General features: G+C 37.3%; 3 protein-coding genes across 6 annotated transcripts; 2 read left to right on the top strand and 1 right to left on the bottom strand.

Moving 5' to 3' along the window:
* The first annotated feature begins 77 nt into the window (after positions 1-77).
* Positions 78-2,263, top strand: LOC140776970 (uncharacterized). The gene is made up of 4 exons (XM_073120851.1): positions 78-451; positions 541-606; positions 1,487-1,662; positions 1,893-2,263. Exons 1-4 carry the CDS (start codon positions 160-162, stop codon positions 2,085-2,087), a joined length of 729 nt encoding a protein of 242 aa, XP_072976952.1. The 5' UTR covers positions 78-159; the 3' UTR covers positions 2,088-2,263.
* Positions 2,264-4,337: 2,074 nt separating this feature from the next.
* Positions 4,338-10,808, bottom strand: LOC140777493 (nuclear transcription factor Y subunit A-3-like). Of its 4 annotated transcripts, XM_073121643.1 has the most exons (7): positions 10,522-10,808; positions 9,558-10,367; positions 9,329-9,468; positions 7,402-7,514; positions 7,200-7,271; positions 5,812-5,982; positions 4,338-4,951 (listed from the first exon to the last, which is right to left on the bottom strand). In XM_073121643.1, the coding sequence occupies exons 3-7, from the start codon at positions 9,408-9,410 to the stop codon at positions 4,604-4,606; spliced, it is 786 nt and encodes a 261-aa protein (XP_072977744.1). In that variant the 5' UTR covers positions 9,411-9,468; positions 9,558-10,367; positions 10,522-10,808; the 3' UTR covers positions 4,338-4,603. The 4 variants fall into 4 exon arrangements, with proteins under 4 accessions (XP_072977744.1, XP_072977743.1, XP_072977741.1 ...); XM_073121642.1 differs by having other exon boundaries at positions 9,542-10,808; XM_073121640.1 differs by having other exon boundaries at positions 9,558-10,808.
* Positions 10,809-15,620: 4,812 nt separating this feature from the next.
* On the top strand, positions 15,621-20,147 carry LOC140777153 (PHD finger protein ALFIN-LIKE 5-like). Its single transcript, XM_073121080.1, has 5 exons — positions 15,621-16,020; positions 16,132-16,164; positions 17,105-17,333; positions 19,272-19,395; positions 19,730-20,147. Exons 1-5 carry the CDS (start codon positions 15,921-15,923, stop codon positions 19,997-19,999), a joined length of 756 nt encoding a protein of 251 aa, XP_072977181.1. The 5' UTR covers positions 15,621-15,920; the 3' UTR covers positions 20,000-20,147.
* Positions 20,148-20,675: the final 528 nt, after the last annotated feature.

Here is a 20,675-nt window from a genome sequence, read left to right as displayed (position 1 = left end):
AACCTCACGGATAATACCGAAAATATCCCTATTCTTATCAGTATTTATCTGTCCCCGGAAAGATTGCAAAAGAGTCCCTCTCTCTCTCTCTCTCTCTCTCTCTCTCTCTCTCTCTCTCCTGTTCCATTTCTTGTCGCTGGAAAGAGAAGACCAAAAGCCATGGTTCTCTATCTCCTTCAACCCACCTTTACCCCCACTTCGCCTTTCCACCGAATCCATCTCAATGCAAGGCAGCTTCTTCCTCCCCTCAAGACCCTCTTCCTTCCCCCTTTCGTCAGATTGCCCTCCCTTAAAGGACTGGCCCAGAACCAGTCGCCTAATGGGAGGAAAGGAAAGGCGACCTCGTCCTTGCTCGAAAGCCCTGTCCTTTGGGTTGGGAGGCTGTGCGTCTACTACGCCCTCCTCAAGGTTGGGCTTGCTGGGTCCCAAGCGAATCCATTCGTCTCCGCAGGTTTTGATCCCTCTTGTCTCTTTTTTTTTTTTGTTCGTTCCTTTTTAGTGCCATTTTTCTACATCTTTTGTTATGCTTCTGTATCACAGAGACTGGGGGTGATGGGGGTGATTTGGGGTTTGCTGAGTGGATCCAGAGCCTCCAAGGGAGATCAGGTTTGTGGAATATACCCTAATTTGATATTTTTCAAGATGGTTGATAGATATTAATTTTTTATTCTTTTTTTGGAGTGGGTGAGGACTGAGGGGGGAGCTACGGTTTCACATGATTAAACAGGGTTTAGGGTGGAATAATTAGTGGGAAATGAAGGTGCTTTAAGTGGAACTGGAATGATGTAAACTGTTACTTAGATTTTTATAGTGGCTCTTTTGGATCAACAGTAAATTGCTAGTATCCTTCAATCTGAACTAGTTCAAATTTGGCATTCCTTTGTGCGCCTGGATCTGCACCACTATCATCTTATTAGAATGTAGTTATAATATTGGTAGTATTCTGCTCCAGTTCTAGGAATTTGGATGATTGAGTTTCTCGATTTACTTAACTAATGCTCATGCCTTATATTTGTATAGTCAAACTGACTGAAGACTGTCTTAAAGATAATTGGACCACAATGCCATCACTGCTTATTGCCAAACTCTTTCTTTGAAAAAAAAAAAGGAAGAACAAAGAGAACAAAGAGAAGATTATTTCGAGATCCAAACTGTACATATGAATTTTCAGTTAGCATGAGAATGCAATTATTGCATTAGATGGGTCAGTAATAGATTTATAGATATTCCATTGTGTAATGATGAAGAGGATTTTCCTACTGATGACTATCACAGATATTACTTAGCGCAAAAAGCAGGAATACAAACTTATTAATGCTTCTCTAATGGCAAGAAAAGGATTCCTAAAACCATCATGGATTGGTAATGTTGGGTTCATTTGTTGGAATGAAATTAGGCTTGTATCTTGTCCGAGTTGTTATTGGGATATCAGATTTTCTGATAATCTTAACGAATATTCAATGTTATCACTTTAATTGTTGATCAGATGATAAAGAGGCAACTGCCAGAAGGAAGCTAGTCAGTAAGTGGCATCCAACAACAAAAGGTACACTCAGGAGGAACTACAGAATACCTTCCAAGGCTGAAGGCCGCCGACTCCTCAAATCCATTGCGTCCTTACTGTCTGAAGATGACCATTTTATAGATGCTACATCTCACAAGGTAATTTTCATCATCAAACTTATTATTTAAACCATTCTCTGTTATGTTCTTTCCTCACCAATAATTAATGAAAAACAAGTTATATATAAACAAAATAAGATCCCTTCAAAAGGACTTCCATTGTTACTTAAAACAAGATCAATTAAATAAGGTCTGGTGGACACTGTGGAAGCTAATATACATTTTCAGCTCTTCAAATATTCTTATCAGAACTTCTTTTGGGAATTTAGGGTTGTCAAATAAGGAGGGAAAGTGCTCATGGAGAAAGCGTATGCTGCAACAACGTGAGAGCACTCTTTGATGAGCTCCCTACTCCTCACCTGATCGTTGAGATCACTGCTTTCCCTGCTGGACCACTTACAGACAAGGATTATCTGAAGGCTGAGAAGCTCGAGAGGGTGCTGAGATCTGGTTCCTCCATTTAAGTGAAACGTTTGCTGCTTGTAATTGTAGATCATTGAGAACAGAAAGGATGACTTAATCTTCAACAAAACAGTATCTGTATTTACATGCATATAAGCTCTAGTACAATCTCTTTTCTATCTGGATCATTGAATTAAATTTAGAAGCTTGATATGCAAATATTAGTAGCTTGACTGAAGATTGATTGGTGCTGTTATGACCATCAGCTAGTTTTTGGTTTAAGATTTTTGTGGCATGGAAGTTTTACCATTGCAAGGTCTCTTAAAAGCATGGGATAGTTGGACCGGCAACTTCCCTTTGCCACTGGTTATTTATTTAGCAATATTGGAATAACTGAAATAAATGCAGCTCAGTTCTGAGTCCAACACTGGAAATAGGAAATATTAAGTCATATCGGTAGTACCAAATTAATTTATGATAACAGGGCAACTCAGACGGAAAATTTCAAGGAAGAAGCCCATAGTTATCATAGTTGGCCTGTTTTGGCTATAAACCCCAGCATGCTGTTTTTTTATCACTGCTTCTGCTTTAAGCTGCAGCACTCTACAAATATTTACAGTGATCAGATTAAAGAAGAAAAGAACATATTCCTAGGCCACCTCTCTTCTACTTTACCTCAATTTAAAACTATCACCATGCCTCCTACTCCATCATCAGTTTCCAAGGATGAAGTTTAGTACTCATCTTCCTGTTCTCCTTGCTCTGCTTCTACTCTCTTCTGGTACTTCTCTTCTGCATAGCCTCTCACTGCCTTGAAACCTTCATCGGCTCTCAATCTATTTAGCTATATTGATCAACTCAATACTCATAGTGTTGCTAACTCTTGTGGCGACAGCTGATGACAGCAAAGTGTTTGTGAATTGCTCCAGGTCGATCAGCATCCCAGAGCACACTTGCCATAAGGCTATTGAGCCAATGAAGTGTAAGCCTGAGACATGCAGCAAGGTGTGTTCTGAGGAGCCCAAAGGCACAGGAGAGTGCAGAGATGCTATGTGCTTATGTACCTTCTTCTGCTTGAGACCGCCAAACTAATGGCTTCAATCTATGGTCTGAAATGTCAGACTGTTGAGTTTTCGATTTCCTGTTTCCTTTGTAACAAGCCTTGTGAGTAATTCTCGAAGAGATAAAGAGTAGTTGGCAGTGTAACTGGTACCATATGAGAAGCTTAATAGTTGTGTTTTATAAATCTATGTATAATTGTTATCATATCTCTCCATCTTCTCCTCCTCTTATATAGCTTCCCCAACTGGAAGGAGATAAAATATTACAAATAGTACTATTGGGTCCATTTGAGCCTAATAGTTGATTGATACTGAGAGTAGATAGGCACTTCATGCCTTTCCATATTTGCGTCAATACAAGTGAATGGATCATTATTACAAAGAAAAGGAAATGTATAAATGTGGGCTGGCAGTGGCGGTGGCTCCTAGCAGGCCGCACGACAAGGTGACTGCCACGGCGGGTAGGAAATCCATAGCAAAAGAGTCTGATTTGCGGGCAGTAATAAGAGGGCTACTTTACAACAGAGGTGAAGGCAGCCTTATTGCGCCTCTTCCAAACAGACCAAAGAGAGGCAGCGATAAAAGCTTTGATGATCGAGTCCTCAGCACTGGTTGGTAGTAGAGCAATTCTGATTCCATTAGCGAATCGACCTGCTGTAAGTGGTGGATCTGAAGCACGTTTTCATTGGGGGCAGGCTTGAGTCCAAGCGATATGCCCAGGGAACGTTGAGCAGGATGGACTCCCCTCAAAGAATGGATGAGCTTCTTCAGGCCGCCAGTAAGGTTGTACAGAGAATGCCACGTCCACGAGGAATTTGCTTAACTTTTGATGGCCTAAGGATCCATCCCTCCCATATTAGGCTAACATGGTTTGGGTCCAAATGAGATCCTCTTGTTTAAGCACCTTAAGAGCCTGTTTCCCCAGAAGAGCCATTTTGTTTTTCTAAGGTTTCGGAGAGCAAGACCCCAACTAATAAGATGAAATCCCAGGCGATCTTAGTGATCTTATCCAGACTAGAATCCGACACAAAGGAGCAGCCAAGCCAATAAGTGGGGATGGATTTTAGGGAAGAGTTGGTAAGGGTAAGCCTAGTCGATTTAATCCCTATAAAACACCCAAAATAGTGTGATAAGCTTGCATGTCACCAAAATATAACTCCAAAGATATCATAATTGAGTTATGTGTAGAGAACAAGCCTCCTGCATATATGAACATAAAGGTGGGAGCAAATTCAACTGTACAAACAGAGAAGAATAATAAGGGAAGCGCATTCAGCTATGTCAAGAGCCCAATAATTCAATTTGTTGCTTTAAACAACCACAGTTACTAGATTAAAGACGTCTTTTTACCCACATACTAGGAATATCAAGAGCACTACAGACTTCCAACTTCTGAGTCCAGCAAAAGTTCTTGTCCATATGAAACGAAATACCAGATAGAATATCATAAGCCAAGGATGAGTTGCCAGGGAAGCGACAAAAGAGGTGCCAACAGACCACCATGACACTTTCTATGTTTATCTCATGAAAGGGCCATGATGCTGGGAACCGAAACCATTTTGGTCGCCTCCATCATGAGTACCTCCTCTCCACTGAGAGAGGAAATCAGCTGATGAGAAGCTGAGATGATCCTGCTGCAATATGCCTCCACTGTTGGAAGCACTCGTTGTGTCAGAGCTGGTTGGGGTTGTAGATGAACCAGTTCGGCCATTTTCAGAGTAGACGTTTGTTTCTGAAGCCTTTGCACCATCTGTGTTAGCTGAAGGCTGAGACATCTGCTGGAGCTGCTTCGTGTTAAGGAAACGGCCACCCGATCCCCTAGCTCTCTTCATTGCATGAATATGCCGAGATTCATGTAGGTAGGGCTAAAGAGATAAAAACAAAAAATAACAACACCAAAAGGTTCCATATCAGGTAACATTCTTTAAAGAGAGGTGTCAAAACTAAGGAGAAAAATATGGAGAATCTCATAACCTTAAAAGGGTAAAATGTCATGAGAAAATGATAGAAAAGATAACGGAAGGTCCTATCTGAACAAGCAGCATATCAAGGGAAGTGGTTTGCCTAACCATTGGAATCTTTCACATCCCATTACAGATGGAAAGAACGGTGCCACAGAGTGGATCCAACAGCCACCATAATTGATGCCTAGGTCTAACTTGCACTTTCACATAGTGGGGCCATTGGTTTACACTTTAAACTAATGGATTCCTCACAGCCACGTCTTGCAGATCAGATGTTGGATGTGAAAGCATACAGTGGCAAGGTAAACAACTTCTACAAACAAAGAGCTATAACAGCATCAGAAGTGATGAGCTGTTCCAGAAAACCTTTAACACCACTGGCGGTAGTTATTATTTACATAGATTCACTCTAACAAGCTTCTTGGGGAAACCTTAAAGAGAAAAAAAAAAAAGGCAGAAAACTAAAAGATATAAATATTACTGAAGAGATACAGGAATCCAGCAGTTTACAGCTAGAACGTGACACATGGAAAGCCCAAAGAACTCGGATACCTTAAACTAATCATAGCTGAAACATAATTGCAATTTCAAGAACTATTGTACAACTGCAATACTTCAGAATAACAACTGATTTCCTAAACTACCTTTCTACAGCCTAACAGAAACTTTCATTCAAAGACTGAAGAAGCATTTGCAGAAAAATGAAGACCTCCCTTCGGCGCCAAAGGGACTAGGGCGAAAGAATTATCTAAAACTCATACCTTTCGAACTTTGAGAAGTTTATTTTGAGCCTCCAACTTTGCACGACGCTCCCTCCTTCTAATGATTGCCTCATATTGTTTTGGATTGACGTAAATGGGCTCTTTGGCAGCAGATTCAAGAGGCAGAGGAACTCGCGCAGCTGGTGCCATACCCACCATTTGGTGTTGAATCTGATTAAGTAATTCAGTACAATAGATAATCACTAGTATCCATTTGTAACTTCTAACTTCTAAGATTAGCAGAATTTTGTAGATCTCTCAGACTTCTCCCACCTACTTACTAGTCACAGTAAGAAGAATACAGATTTAGGTACAAAGTTTGGGAACTAAACAACAATTAAAAGAAAGCAGGACGAAGCAATGTATTTTAGGATAAAAAACAAATGGAGCTCAGCAACCCAAGCAATAATAGATGGAAAAAATGAGAAGCTGGAAAACAAACATGTGTTCAATCTTTTTGCAAGCATCAACATATATAAGGATTTACTCAGGCCTGAAGTGAAATTGTACTTCTAGCTCAAGTGTCAGGTAAATTTAGAGTCGACTCTAAGAGATAGGTTTACGTAAGCATATTAGTACATGTCATTTTTTCAACTCAATTAGATTTCTGAATCCACATTAGCTTACCTAGAAGCATCCTGAGGAACCATATTCTTTATCTACATATATCGGATAATATATGGACCTCATCTTTTTGTGAATCTCACATGGCACTTGTTTCTGACCAAATAGGAACTTTTGCACATACACCAACCAAAAAGAGAAAAGCTAACGATAAAGGTGACCATTGCATATAGATAACTGGCTCTACATAACCATGTATATCTCCTCCTAATCCTTTTGAAATTATACATAAAACAAGTCTGAGTAAATAGTGAAAGTCATAATACAGTTTTCAAGCAGTAAATATGCCAATAAAAGCATCTTTTTGAAGCATACATAAGAAATGAGAAAGAATTGACCGAAAATTTGCTGCTTCATTCCTTTCATCCTTGAAATTATTACTGAAACAACTACATGCTTTTAAGCTTCCTTTTTCTTACTTGTTCCTATAGTTTGATAGCTGTTCTATTTACATTCCTATATATGATCATATGAATTAGGCATAATAATTCTTTACCATTTCACATATTTACTTTCATTCACTATATTCATTTTATAGTGCATATAAAGTATGACTATACCATAAGGTAACAAGAAGGAAACAATAACAAATGGATGCCAAGGCATTCTATATTTTGCTCCTATTCCCGACCAAATTCTTTTTCCAACGAAACCACATTTCACAAAATCTTACATCCAATAGACAAAAATCAGAACATAATCAAACCCTTTGAAGGCATAAAAAGAATGAACAATTGTACTAAAGAAAGAAAAAAAATACTCACAAAGGCATGCGAACCATATGCAGCCATGACACCACCAAAGCATGGATCAGCAAAAGGGTATGGCATGCAAGTCTGTCAGAGATATGCCACAATAACTATCACATTTTTGCAGGAACAGAGCAATAAACTCAGAAAGATGTGGGAAATCAGGGCCTTAAATCACAAAAGCAAGTGAAAATTTCAATATATGGCGTGGACTTACAAAAGACTGGCTACAATCAAGTTTCGGAGGTACAAAGGCAGCTTCTGGATTTGCCAAGGATAATACTGATTTCGGATAACCATCCCTTATATTTCCATAACTACCAGCATTCCCTAAGTGAAAGAAAAAAAGTGTGAGTTAATAATGTTAAGTGAGACTTTTCAATGTCAAACACTCTGCTTCTGGAAGATGTCCGCTGAAGTTAAAGAATAGCCACATCGTAGCAGAACTCTAGTTCATGTAAGGACCACAATAAATAGTTTGAACAACACAAATTATACTTTCAACTCGATTGACAGGGAAGAGTGGAAGCATTATAGAATTAAATTGTAAACTACAATGGTGATGAGACCCAAAAAAATGGAAAAGCAATCAACAAAATCTGAGGGAAACAAATTAATAAGATATTGCGTCCTTCTAAATGTAAGATATAAGTTAATAAGACGAGACATCGACTCTTCTGCGCTCTGATTGTACCAGATTTGGGCCAAGTATCAAAAACATTTCTTCATATTTAACATCTTCAAGCAAACAAGTTTTTTCTTAGGCGGACTGGACCAACTCGCAGCTCGTAGCAGAAAAATGGCTGATTCAGGGTTTGGTTGATTAAAGAATCCTCTCAGAAACCATGTCATCAGCCCACGATACCAAGGCAAACCCATGGAAATACCCGAATCAGATTATTGCACTAAGTTCTTCAAACAAACAAGTTGACTCATATATTTATAAGATGTGCGATGTTTGAAAAGGTATGAATTTCAAGGTTTATTATAATTACACCTTTAACATATGACAACAAGAATAGCACCTAATGCCAAATTGCCAACCAAGTCTTTAGTTCAAATAAGTTAGACTTGAGTAGCCAAATATGGAACTTTTTTCTACATTTAGCTCTATTTATTTCACTACTCTGTCAAATCACATGCTATCATGTGTTTTTTCAGTGGTTCATTGATGCCAGTTTTTCTTCCTCTCTTTCCAAACACCTTAAAGGTCATGTGCAGAATCATCTTGATTGATTCTCATGCAAGATACTTATGATTAAACCACCTCAACCAATTGCTGTGTGAGCTCTATCTGTGCTTGCTAGGTAACATAAAATTGCTATCAAGATGACTATGAAAAATGGATTCTTACAAAATTGATATATTTAGTATATCACAGTAGTAATTCAGTCATACATTATCATCATCTGACGGCTTACAGAGCATACTCTCATATTAAATATGCATGTATACATACCAATGCATACTCCTACTAGGTCTTCATAAACAGATACAAGTCATTGAAGATTATGTGGCCCATATATAAAAATAGTGATCGGTAATATGCATATCTACCCAAGTAAGCATATGAAATTATGAATTTGACATGAAAATGCCAATTTCCTTGGCATATCCATTTATAGCATTTCATGCAGTCTGATATTTGTTAAACGAAGTCCAGGATTCTCCTATAAAAGTTAGATTAGAGTATGAAGAACTTCATGGGGACCTCTTTAGTGTACGAATGTTTAAGTAGCACCAACTGCTGTTATTAACATGAACAACTGGCAGTTACTTATTACAAAAGCTAATCCCAAGTAGTTAGAAAAGGCACAGTGATTAAGGGTATAGAAAGTAGTGGTACAACTATGCATTAATTTTATGAAGCAACTTAAAGCAATTGACTCGAAGAAAAAGGTAAACGACTTGTACAGACAAAATACAGCTACAAAGTGGAAAAAGAAAGGGCAAAGGAATGAAGGAAAGACAGGATACTGATATTAACTAGCATGTTAATATTTACCAGCAGGATGGCCATTACAATGATATGCTTTAATCAGGGAAAATACTGGAGATGACAACTTACTATAGTCAAGAGAAATGATTATAGAGGAGTATATTAGAAGAACAATAGAAAGTGTATGCCATGTGATTGCTGATACCAGATTGTGTTGAAGTATGCTTCTCATTAAGGTGGTCTTCACCCATTACCGATGCTTCTTGGTGGAACAGATTAGTTGACATTTGAAAATGAGTCTTGCTTCAGCAATGGATGACCTAGTTGCTTTCTGGTTTCCATGTCCTGCAAGTCCATATTCAAGCATAATTTCTCACAACAAGATTATTGCTGAATGTGCAAGGTGCTAGAACTTTACCAAGACAGACAATTACATAAAAAAGGTGCTAAAGGACCACTTCAGCTTTTCTTCCATATGCGTGGCAGATCAAAAGGCATCCATCAACTTCCAGAACAAAAAGAGTGTGCTGATGGTTTCCTTGTTCCCAAAAGACACATACACTTCGATTCCCAGAACTTTTGAGCAGAACCAATTTGTGAGACCCCCCCACCCCCACCCCGGAATAAGCATACCAGAAAGAGATATGTTGAGATGCGGAGGAGTTCTAGTGTGTTTTATCACTCAGCATCTGACCAATATTTGGCCCGGCAGTTTACTTTACCACAAGTAACATCTTGAAAAAGTTTAGGCCCGTGAGTCAATTTCTTACTTATTTTTCCCTCATCGGTCCACATGCATTCCTAACTAACACTAATAAATGCTCTACGAATTCGTATAGACTAAGAAAACATTGGAATTCTCCATGTAGAATCAACATACAGTCGGAAGCACCAAACAAACGAAAGGAAGAAAAAAGAATCAAAATATACGGTGCCTAAATAGCGAAACCCACAAATTTTCAAGATAGCAAATGCAAGATTATTATCACTATAAGACGAAGAAGAAACCTAAAAGGCTAAAATGACCGACACCCAAACTAGTTCAAAAAAGAAAAAGAAAAAAAGAAGAAGATATAAAAGATATCAGCAATCCTCCATATATATGGCAGTTCTCCGAGGGGTCAGATCGTCAAACCAAGCATATCACCCAAATCTGACGAAATGGAGATCAACAACCCAAGACCATCACCTCCAACTTCGTCTTCCATCACAAGACTCAAACTACTCCCCAAATCGTCCCAAATCTAAGGAAGCAGAGACCAAATCAGCTCAAAACGACCGAAGCAATCGAAAACTCCAGACCAGAAGGCGAAGCGTCAAAGGAAGGCAGAGCAAGAAACCAGGTGATGGCAAAAATAATAAATAAGAGAGATGGACATCTGGGAAAGAAAGAAGAACCTTATAAGGGGAGCATGTCCCCTTTCTCGAAACCCTTTGCTTCTCCTGCCTCCTTCTTCCTCTGCTGCTCCTCTCCACCTCAAGCTCTCTCCTAAATAAATATTAATTTCGCGTAGTAAATTTGGCCCTCTCACACATGTTAAACTAATTTATTTTTGAAAGTGGGATTTCTTTATTAAAGAAAATTAATTAAAAAAAAGAAGAAGAAGAAGAAGAGAGGATAAAATGGCTCCTAAGTCCTATCTCTCCTCCACAGCTCCACTTCCCCTCCCGCACCAAGTGCCGCCCTCTACTTTCGCTGTCGTTTTCCTCTATCTAAATATAATGCAATTAAGTATTAGTAATTACTGTCTCTTTAATTGCCCATGTGATTTCAGTTATTATCATAATTGCCATCTAATTTATGGTGCGGCCGCCAGGCCCGCCACCTCCGCATGTGATTGGATTAATGACACTATCCAATGCTTTTTGTTTGGTAGTCTTTTCTTTCATGGTAGTCATTAAAGCAAGCTTACATATTTGATCCAGATTGGATTCAAAGTTTACAAGAGAGATTTCTATTAGTAAAAGCTTTTTTATTTGGTCTATATACAAAAGCCAAGACAGAGGACAAGCATCCATCAATATGTACACAGAAAATAATCATGAGCAACTACGTTAGATGGCTAATATGTAATCGGCCTGGTTCTAAATTTTCGTTAAAATCTGAGAAATTTTATTAAAAATATCATAAGTTTCATCTTTGTTAATTTTATCATCTTAAAGATATTTTTAACTTAATAGCTTCAGAGGGAGTTAACAATATTTCCATTACTTTCTAAATTAATAAAATAAAAAAATGAAACTTAATAAAAGCAATAGGAATAGGTGATCATCATGGGTGGCATCTCTCCTAATAGTAATTTACTCATCGTCACCGGTTGTTAAAATTCAACTCTGCCATGTGACTCTCATGAGCGTTTACCCTCCAACAATATTCATTTCAAATTTAGAGATCAAAAATCAAATGGAAGCAAAAAAAAAAAAAAAAAGCCGCCAACAAACCATGACAAATATATTCAAATATGATAAAAAATTATATAAATTCTTACAAGAGTATATACTCAAAGTAAGATACAATAAAAAAATAATATAAACTCTTATACAAAATACAAAATAAAAAAAAACACACATGAAAGGAATGAGGTCTATCGCCCTACAAGATAAATTGCTATCAAGCATCCTACTAGGTATTAATCAATCTACATATGTATCAATACGAAATAAGTCTAACGCTCAGCAAGTGACACTATCACTAGTTAAACATCGTAAATAATAATATACCCAGCATGAAAAAATGCATGTGGAACTAATCATGATGTAAACTGAAACATACATATCATGTAATTGACTAACATGATCCGACATGACTATAATTATTATATACATTATTTATCATGACATGCCTTCTACACAAGCCCTTGACCATTAGCTCATGCTTAACAATCACAACGGCCCCCAAGAGAGGGTAGACTAGTATACCGGCTCTAACCACGGCAACGACATCCACCACAACAATTGAATGGTGTGGAGGAAATAGTGGAATGAGAGAAGTGAACGGAGAATGGAGGAGAAGGAGAGAAAGAGAAGAGGAAGTCAGCGGTCCACACTGCCTCGGGCCCGACCACCGCGTACGCTGTCGGTGGCGTGCTTAGGGGGGCTATGCCTACCTCACCCTTACTCTTGGCTTAACAAAGGAGTTACTTTATCACGCTGAAGATGAGGAGAAAAAGGAAAGGGTGAGGATGAGCACGTGCCCCGTTTCCCCACTCTTTTTTTTTTTTTTTGATCTTCCGCCTATCCTTCACTTGCCCGAGCTACCCAAGGAAGACATTGCTTGCATCTGACGTGGATGCCTAAGCTCGTGGAGGAAGAACGATCGGGTGAGTTAGGTCAGGTCGAATAAGAGTTTAAATTACGGATCAGTGTGCCACAACCATCCTAAGAAATAAGAAAAAAAAATGCAGACATGAAATACTCATAATGAATCTGAATTATAATAAAAGCAAAATATTTCTAATATATAATTTTTTAATAAATTCGAGAGGTTCGATGGTAATATGCTCTCTTACGAGGGGTACTTGGAATTGGATCGTGAGCGTGTTGGAGTACAACGGAGGACGACCCAGAGGCCATATAGTCTATGGGCTACGTCAGTAGACCGGGGTCCATCGACTTGACCGATCAACCAAAATAGTGGCTCTCACATATAGGTCCAAAAAGAGTTGATAAAAAGACATTAATGCTTTTTCCCATTTTACTGGATCTTACTAGTTGAGGGACTTATCTGTAATCGTCGTAATAAAAGATTTAATTTAAACTATAGCCTACATTGCAGGAATCTTTTGAAGAGGCACTACCTTTTATTTTTATTTATAGATACAAATTAACTTTAACATTCTTGAGTAATTTCCAATACATATTTTTAGATCAAAGATAAAAAAAAAAATACACAGAGAAATAAAGTTTAAAGTGAAGTAAGCTGTATTTTAAGTATATATAATTTTTAAAATTACGGATTTCTTTTTTGTTAACTATTGCTGGAGTAAAACTAAAGTAGAAAGCAATGGGCACTCCCTGAATATAGACAAAGCTTATGACAATTATTCGCGTTCAAACTGACATCACCAATACTATTTGGTCTGTATATGCTTGAACTTACGTGGGGAGACAAATTTATGTACCTCAATTTAAATCGTGCACGCTCGAAGTTGGATGGGTTTATAATAAATTTCAACTGGACCACTTGTTCTGCATCCTTAGAATAACCGAAACAAGAATCGAGATAGGTGGAAAGAGATTTGCTCAATCTAATTTGTTTAATGTACTGCCCATAAGTATATCCAATGTACTCTCTATGCCTTCCTCTGACTGTGAGTTGGTCAAGACGTGCATGTAGGTTAACGTTTAACCACGGGCTAATCCAGAATTAGGGCCATGGTTGGTTGTGGGAAATATTATGCTGCCAGATTAGGTTAGGGAGTTACTCAAAAAGGACATGGCATTTATTTTGTTGCCAGAGGGAAATCACCTGGCCAACCACACCTGAGTCCTTGACCTGCACCTAAAAGGCTAAAACCTCCGATTACTTAATACTACTCGGTTAGATATATCTTTATCGACAACTTTATTGTGTTGACTAAGTTGGTCAATTTATATCAAAGGGTTGTTGCCCTTTGAAAGTTTTGGGCTGAGTGGGCCGGACTATAGGTTTGGGCTGTGTATCATGCTCTCTCGGCCCATCTCACTATCATTTAGTAAATAAATATTCTTAAGATTTTTTTTTTCAAAATTATCACTCGAAATTCAAGTTTTCCATTTCTATAATATTTTTTAGCTCTTGTATGTATGGTAAGTTATAGAGTCTGAGAAAAAAGTCACAAGTATAATTGAATGAGGTATGTCATAGACTCAATTGAACTATTGTCAATTTTCACATGCATCACGATGCACATAAATCTCGTAAGATATGAAAAATCTCCTACTCTTTTGTCAATAGGAAGGAAAAATATTAAATAATTAGTTTATTCTTAATTTTTTTTTTCTCAAGTAAGGGAAAACTAGTTTCTATATGGTAGAAAATTAATCATGTGATATTTACTTGTTATTCTTTAATGAAAAAAAAATCTGAAATAAAGTTAGTGGGCTAATAATTTATTAAATTTTAGTGAGTGATTACAATTTTAATACATAAAAAATAGATAGGAGGTAGTACGACGACCCTTAAAAAATCACCACACTTTGCTAATACACAGACTGAAGAATAAAAAGGTATACTGTTGAGCACTAACCGAAAACATAAGCATTAAAACAAAGATCAGAAAAAGAAAGACTACGGCTCTACAAATAAGCCTTCCTCTTAAGGCATCAGTAGTAGCACCATATAAAAGCATGACAGGAGAGTGCGCGCCTGAGTGAATCATCATCTTGTGGCTTTGTCATTACCATAATAAATCTCTTTCACACCAACTTGCAACATAATGAACCCTAAGAAAGCAAACGTTAGGCCTTGTTAATCTGTGAAATAGGAATAACATTCTTCTAGAATAAGTCTTATTATCTTGGTATAGTAACTAAGCAACAATTTAACATTCTTTTTTTATTAGATAAATTTTTTTTAAAAATAATTTAACAATAATATGTAATTACTATTTTGCTCATTGATTACGCATCACTTAATCACACATTACCTTAGTTATAGTTGAGATTCTTTTTCGCTATCCTCTCTCTTTTTTTGAAAGATAATCACATCACTTAAATATACTATTATATCCATACTGCAGTGCAATATAATGGCATAAGCTTGCACAATAATTGCATAAGCCCACACTGTAACGCATTACATAGTTATATGTTCGCATTCATGCACTGTATAACCATATACTTGCACTGCCACGCATTATATGATTATTTGTCCGCATTATCACACACTACATAGTTATATGTTTGTATTACCATACATTACATAGCCATAGTCCGCAAAATAATTACATAACTTAGCATTATAATACAGTATATTACCATATGTCAGTACTAGAATGACATAAGTTGATAGTGCTTATAAATTTGTATTTTATAGTGTCAAAAAGAAAATAACAATTGAGGCAAAGGCAACAATTGACATCTTAGTCGAGCAGGGTATAGTTGACTGTTGTGGTAGAGGCTAGAGATCCTCTTAGTGGAGAGAGGAGATGAATCTTGTATCGAAAGTTAGTGTTGATATTTAAGAAGATGTTAAGGAGTTAAAATTGTCGGTGGAGGTGGCCTTAGTAGAGAAGCCGTGGAGGCAGAATGAAATAGGTCGGCTACTTTGAAGCTCTCGGTGGCAAAAAGGAGACACTAGCAAGTGGCGACAACGACGGAGTAATGAAAGGAAAACTACTAGGGAGAAGGGAGATATTCTCCTCGAGAAACCTATCTTAGGATGCTATAAGACGCCCAAGTTGCACTTATCAGAGAATTTTCATGGTTAAAAGAAGATCAATGATATATATCATGAAAACTAAATGAGGGGGTGTATGTAGCCATCTAGATTTGTTTATCACATCGCTTTTTGGTTATCTAGAAAGAACTCAAGATGCTGAACACGTGATCGGTCCTTCTGTACGATTTTGGACACAAATAAAACCCTAATGCGGACTTCTCCCCCGTCTCTCCAATCCACTTTAATTTTAATTCCTCCAGTTCAAATTCCACCCCAATATATATTCACCCCTTTCTCTCCAACGCTTCCCTCCTTTTAAATCTAACCCTTCCTCTTGAATCCCTCCAGTCCAAATTCTTCTTCAAACACTCAAATCTCTTTGTTTTCTGTATAGCCTTCGCTCTTCTTCGTCTCTTTAGCTCGTTGGATATTGGACATGGATGCTGGAGCGGCAGCCTACAATCCACGGACGGTAGAAGAGGTCTTCCGGGACTTCAAGGGCAGGAGGGCTGGGATGATTAAGGCTCTCACCACCGGTAAAACCGCATCTCTTTTAGCTTTTCTTTTGCAAAAAAATGTAATGTTTAACTATTTTATTTTTAATCTTTCGGCGATTCGGTGACTCTTTGTTGTTTGGGTTGGTGCAGATGTGGAAGACTTCTTCCAGCAATGCGATCCCGGTGAGGTTTCTTGATGACCCATCTTTTTATCGGTTATATTATTGTGGATTTATTGTTGATATCGCCACTTTTTTTGTTGTTATTTATGTTGGAAGTGCAATGGAATAGCCGTTCTTGTTATTTCATTATCTTAATCTATTTCAGTATAGAAACTGTGATGTTTTGTGAATGTATGACGTCGCTCAATGGGAGTGTAACTCTGTCTTAGTGTAAGATACTCGATGTAGCAAGGATAGAAACATGCACAGGGTAGGCAGGTGACAGTTTCGAAGTAAAGGAAGTTCTATTAAGGGTTCAGAAAGAAATCAATAAGAAGTAAGAAGTACGAACTTTCATAAATAGAAGATTCTGGAATAAGATAGTAGGATGCACTAATTATATTAGGTGCAATGCGATGCTTTGTATGATATCCTACTTATAACATATTCTCTTTGCTAGTGAAGTCTGAAGGAAATACTGCAGAAAAATTAATAGTCTGATGGTAATTTTGGAGCATGAATGTTCTGTTACTGGCTTTGGTGTTATTTTCCAGCCTATTTATTCCCTGATGTTGAGTTAGAGCGTCTTATATTTTATGATGTTGCAAAAATCCAAGAACAATGCGGTAATCATCAGTGTATAGTAAATACAACATGATCTATCAGAGTAGGTCAACTGCTCGCATCATAATTACTTGTAAGTTTCTAAGTTAGTAATACAGTTGTTGCTGAGACCATATTAAATTAGTTCTGATTTCTGAAAGTCCTAATTGGTGTGATACATACAAAGTTCAAGTGCCATTTTTCCTTTCCTTTTCATCTTTCTTTTGTAGTCAACTGATTTTCTGCTTATGCAGTTTGGTTTATCATGTTCTAGACGATGATGAATTTGTTTATCTGTTTAATCAATCTGGCAGTTATGGCTATGTGTTTTGTCCTCATATAGATCATACTTCTTGCAGAAAAGGAAAATTTATGCCTATATGGTTTTCCAAATGAACATTGGGAAGTCAATTTGCCTGCTGAAGAGGTCCCTCCAGAGCTTCCTGAGCCTGCATTAGGCATCAACTTTGCAAGAGATGGAATGCAAGAAAAGGATTGGTTATCATTGGTTGCTGTACACAGTGATGCATGGTTACTTTCTGTTGCATTTTATTTTGGTGCTAGATTTGGGTTTGATAAAGTTCAAAGGTGAATAATAGAATCAGGACATAATTTATTTGCCTTTTAAGTGTTCCATTTTCTTATATGTTCCTTACTTCTTTTGAAGTACTTAGAACATTGTACCTACTACCTAGCACTCTGCTTTATATGTTAGGATGGCATAAATTTTTGAAATTCAGGATCTTGTTTACTCTCTTCTGTTGGTGTTTTGCTTTATTACTTGGTCCCTGAGATGAATGTTCTAGCACATGTTTCTTTTTTTTGTCTAAAACATATATATTCGTGTAGTTGCAGTATATTTTCGTTTATTCATTTCCTTATAGGAAGATTCAATATATCCCTAGAATCTTGTGTAAATCTCTGCCCATATTAAGTGATAGAATAGTTGTTGCTATTTCTATTTTTAATCTGCTGATAAATGCAAGCACTCTTTCTGATGCACGTACCAGTATGCTACGAGATATTTATTATGTTCCATAGCCGTGAACTGATGAGCAATTATCTTCAGTATTTTACTCTTTTCTTTCTGTCTTTCCATGTATTGGTTGGGTTCAAGAGAGTTTATTACTTGCCATGTAATTTAAAATTGATATAGATGATCTGGTAAGTTTGAATTACTGTGGTTAGTTCTATCTTTGGTTTGGTAGCTATTAATCAATTGGCACATTTCTTGCTTAGGAATCTTTTCTGTCTGATGATTTAGTGTGACACTGTTTAATTATTTCAATGGTCTCTGTTTGATGATGATACCAGTTCTTCAGAGAAGTTGTACTGGTAGATGATGCTGCAAATTCTCGAAAAACAATTTTCACCATATTCATTTAGAGCCTTGCTTTCACTAGGACATGCTTGCATCCTTGAAAAGAGTAGCCATGCTTAAGTTTCAATGTTCTAAAGTCCCTTAAAGAGTTGAGATGCTTGATCAAGAGATTTCGTATGCAGCTGATATGTAACTGCATATCCTGCCCTTTGGAATACCATCAAAAAGGGGAGATGTGGTAACACATAACTAGCATAGTATATCATAAATGATTTTTTTTTTTCTTTTCGATCCTCACAAACACAATTTGAAGAACTTGTTCTATATTCTCAGTGTCACTTGAATGCTTCCTTAAATATTATGAAGATCAGGTTACGGTGCAAGGTGCTTAGGTCTTGGAGACTAGGAACAAAAATATAGCACAAAATATTATCATTCCCTATATTAGACAAGTCTCTTTTTCATTGTTTATGTTCATGTTATAATCTACATCTTTCTATTGAAAAGTTTTTAAAGAGGTGAAAAGATGGCCTCAAACTGACTTTCAAATAGAGTATGTTTCATTGAGAATTGCCTGACAAAAGCCTTTTACAAGGTGATCTATACTGCTCCTGAGAGCTAAAAAGCCAATCACCTTTAACTCATTTATGTTTTACAAATGATTAAATTGCCTTTTTCTTACACTTTCAAGAATTCAATAATTAGTACGAACTTGCAAAGGATGGACAGAAGATCTTTTGGGGGCTAGCTTGGAAAATTGTTTACGCTAATGATTAGTCCTTGTTGCTTTGCTTGAAACAAACTGGTTTTGTAATTTCGTTTCAAATGATAATGTAATTTTGTCAATAGTAATTTTCCATGTCCATAAAATAATATAATCCTTCTTGGAACAATACCTTACCATTAGTTCATGACTGTTCATCAGTTACTTGTAGCTATTTTTACACAGAAAAGGATTTTCTGGTAGGAAATGGAGCAACAGCAACAGGGGACTAACTAGACTTTCTTGTGTTCTGCCCCTCTATGGAATTATAATTTCTCTACATAGATGATGCATGGAAAAATTGTGAATATTATTTTTGTTAGTTTCTTTTATTTAGTTCAAGATGTATGTCTTTACTTTGTCTTGCTATTACAATCAAACCCATATTCAGATTTTTTTGTCTGAAATTCCTTGGTAACTTGTATTTGTTTCTTCAATGCAGGAAGCGCCTATTTGGTTTAATAAATGATATACCTACCATATATGAAATTGTGAATGGGAAGAGCAAAGTACGGACAACCAGTGTTAACCACAATACTAGCAAATCCAAGCCAAACTTGAAAGTGGTACAGCAAATGTTGTCATTTTGTTGGTTTAGTGTCTCAGGGTATATTAGTTGATAATTTCTCTGAAGTAGCTATTTCGTTCTATTCGTTCTCTGATGAAATCAAAATACTTTGAACAACATTTTGGTTCCATTTCAGACAATCTAATTACTACAGGATCCAGATCATCTTTCTTGGGTTCTGATCAACTGTAGGTCCATACTTGGTAGAAGAAGAAAGACAAACCCAGCCATCTAGCCACATAAATTTCTGTATCTATTTACTCTGAGTGTAATTAAGCTTCTGTTGAGCTTATTGTAATTAACCGACCCTTTTTTGCTGTGAAATCAAGCAGCGGACATCAGAGTCTCGGGCCAATTATTTGAAGTTGCAGCCGAAAGAAGAAGATGAAGGTCTTGTTGAGGAAGATGAAGATGAGCATGCAGATGCACTCTGTGGGGCATGCGGGGACAATTATGCATCTGATGAATTCTGGATTTGCTGCGACGTCTGTGAGAAGTGGTTCCATGGCAAGTGTGTCAAGATCACACCAGCCAGAGCTGAACACATCCAACAGTATAAGTGCCCATCATGCACCAACAACAAAAGGCCACGCCCCTTCTGAAGGATTTGGGCGCTAGACTATCATTTTGATGACCCTACTTACTTTGTTAAAGTTGTTTTATATGAAAGATTGATACAGCCCTTGCTTCTAACTCATGTCGGAATCCCCTGGTTGTAACACTATCTGCAGGTGCTTGTATGTGGTTTAAGATGTTGATTTCGTTGAATGTAGCTCCTCGTTTCTTATCAGTGCTCTGTGGCAGGATTCAGTCTTTTATTGGAGAAGATTCTTTTGATCATTTGCCCTTCCCTGATTCCTTCTAGGTCAGCATATAGTATTGGATTGCCGAGTCTATTATCTTCTGCTTGTGGTTATGATGTGGTTTCAGACTATTAAGATGAAGTTAAGTGACATCTTCGCTTGTTTATGCTTTGATGCATATATATACATAATATATCATTCAAGTCTTTGCTCCATGTTTTCTTATCCAACTAAAAATGGTGATGTGGGTCATCGTAATCATGACTAGTGGTTAAAAAGCTTGAGGTTGTGGGTGCTGATTCCTTTGTGCTTGAGCCACGATGCTCGGTTGATTAACTGTAAGTAAAATGTCTTAATCAAGTAGTTAATACGTACTGCGGCGAGTGTTATAGAGACACAGTGATCGTCGCTCTCGTTATTGTTGAGGTCACATCGCCGACTGCTCTCCTCTTTCTATCCTCACACATGAATGACA

This window comes from Typha angustifolia, chromosome 15 (genome assembly GCF_048772165.1).
Source record: "Typha angustifolia cultivar Huaian chromosome 15, ASM4877216v1, whole genome shotgun sequence".
In the NCBI taxonomy this organism is placed as follows: Eukaryota; Viridiplantae; Streptophyta; class Magnoliopsida; order Poales; family Typhaceae; genus Typha; species Typha angustifolia.
Note: the sequence above shows the minus strand (reverse complement) of the source record. Positions and strands in the feature narration are given on the sequence as shown.

Excerpts from the sequence above, each read along its gene's own strand:
- LOC140776970 (XM_073120851.1), top strand. The coding sequence starts at position 160 with ATGGTTCTCTATCTCCTTCAACCCACCTTTACCCCCACTTCGCCTTTC. Across the intron at positions 607-1,486 it reads GAGCCTCCAAGGGAGATCAG|ATGATAAAGAGGCAACTGCC; the intron begins GTTTGTGGAATA and ends ATTGTTGATCAG. Across the intron at positions 1,663-1,892 it reads TAGATGCTACATCTCACAAG|GGTTGTCAAATAAGGAGGGA; the intron begins GTAATTTTCATC and ends TTGGGAATTTAG.
- LOC140777493 (XM_073121642.1), bottom strand. The coding sequence starts at position 9,410 with ATGTCAACTAATCTGTTCCACCAAGAAGCATCGGTAATGGGTGAAGAC. Across the intron at positions 7,272-7,401 it reads TTGATTGTAGCCAGTCTTTT|ACTTGCATGCCATACCCTTT; the intron begins GTAAGTCCACGC and ends TATCTCTGACAG. Across the intron at positions 4,952-5,811 it reads AACTTCTCAAAGTTCGAAAG|CCCTACCTACATGAATCTCG; the intron begins GTATGAGTTTTA and ends TTATCTCTTTAG.
- LOC140777153 (XM_073121080.1), top strand. The coding sequence starts at position 15,921 with ATGGATGCTGGAGCGGCAGCCTACAATCCACGGACGGTAGAAGAGGTC. Across the intron at positions 16,021-16,131 it reads GATTAAGGCTCTCACCACCG|ATGTGGAAGACTTCTTCCAG; the intron begins GTAAAACCGCAT and ends GGGTTGGTGCAG. Across the intron at positions 19,396-19,729 it reads CCAAGCCAAACTTGAAAGTG|CGGACATCAGAGTCTCGGGC; the intron begins GTACAGCAAATG and ends GAAATCAAGCAG.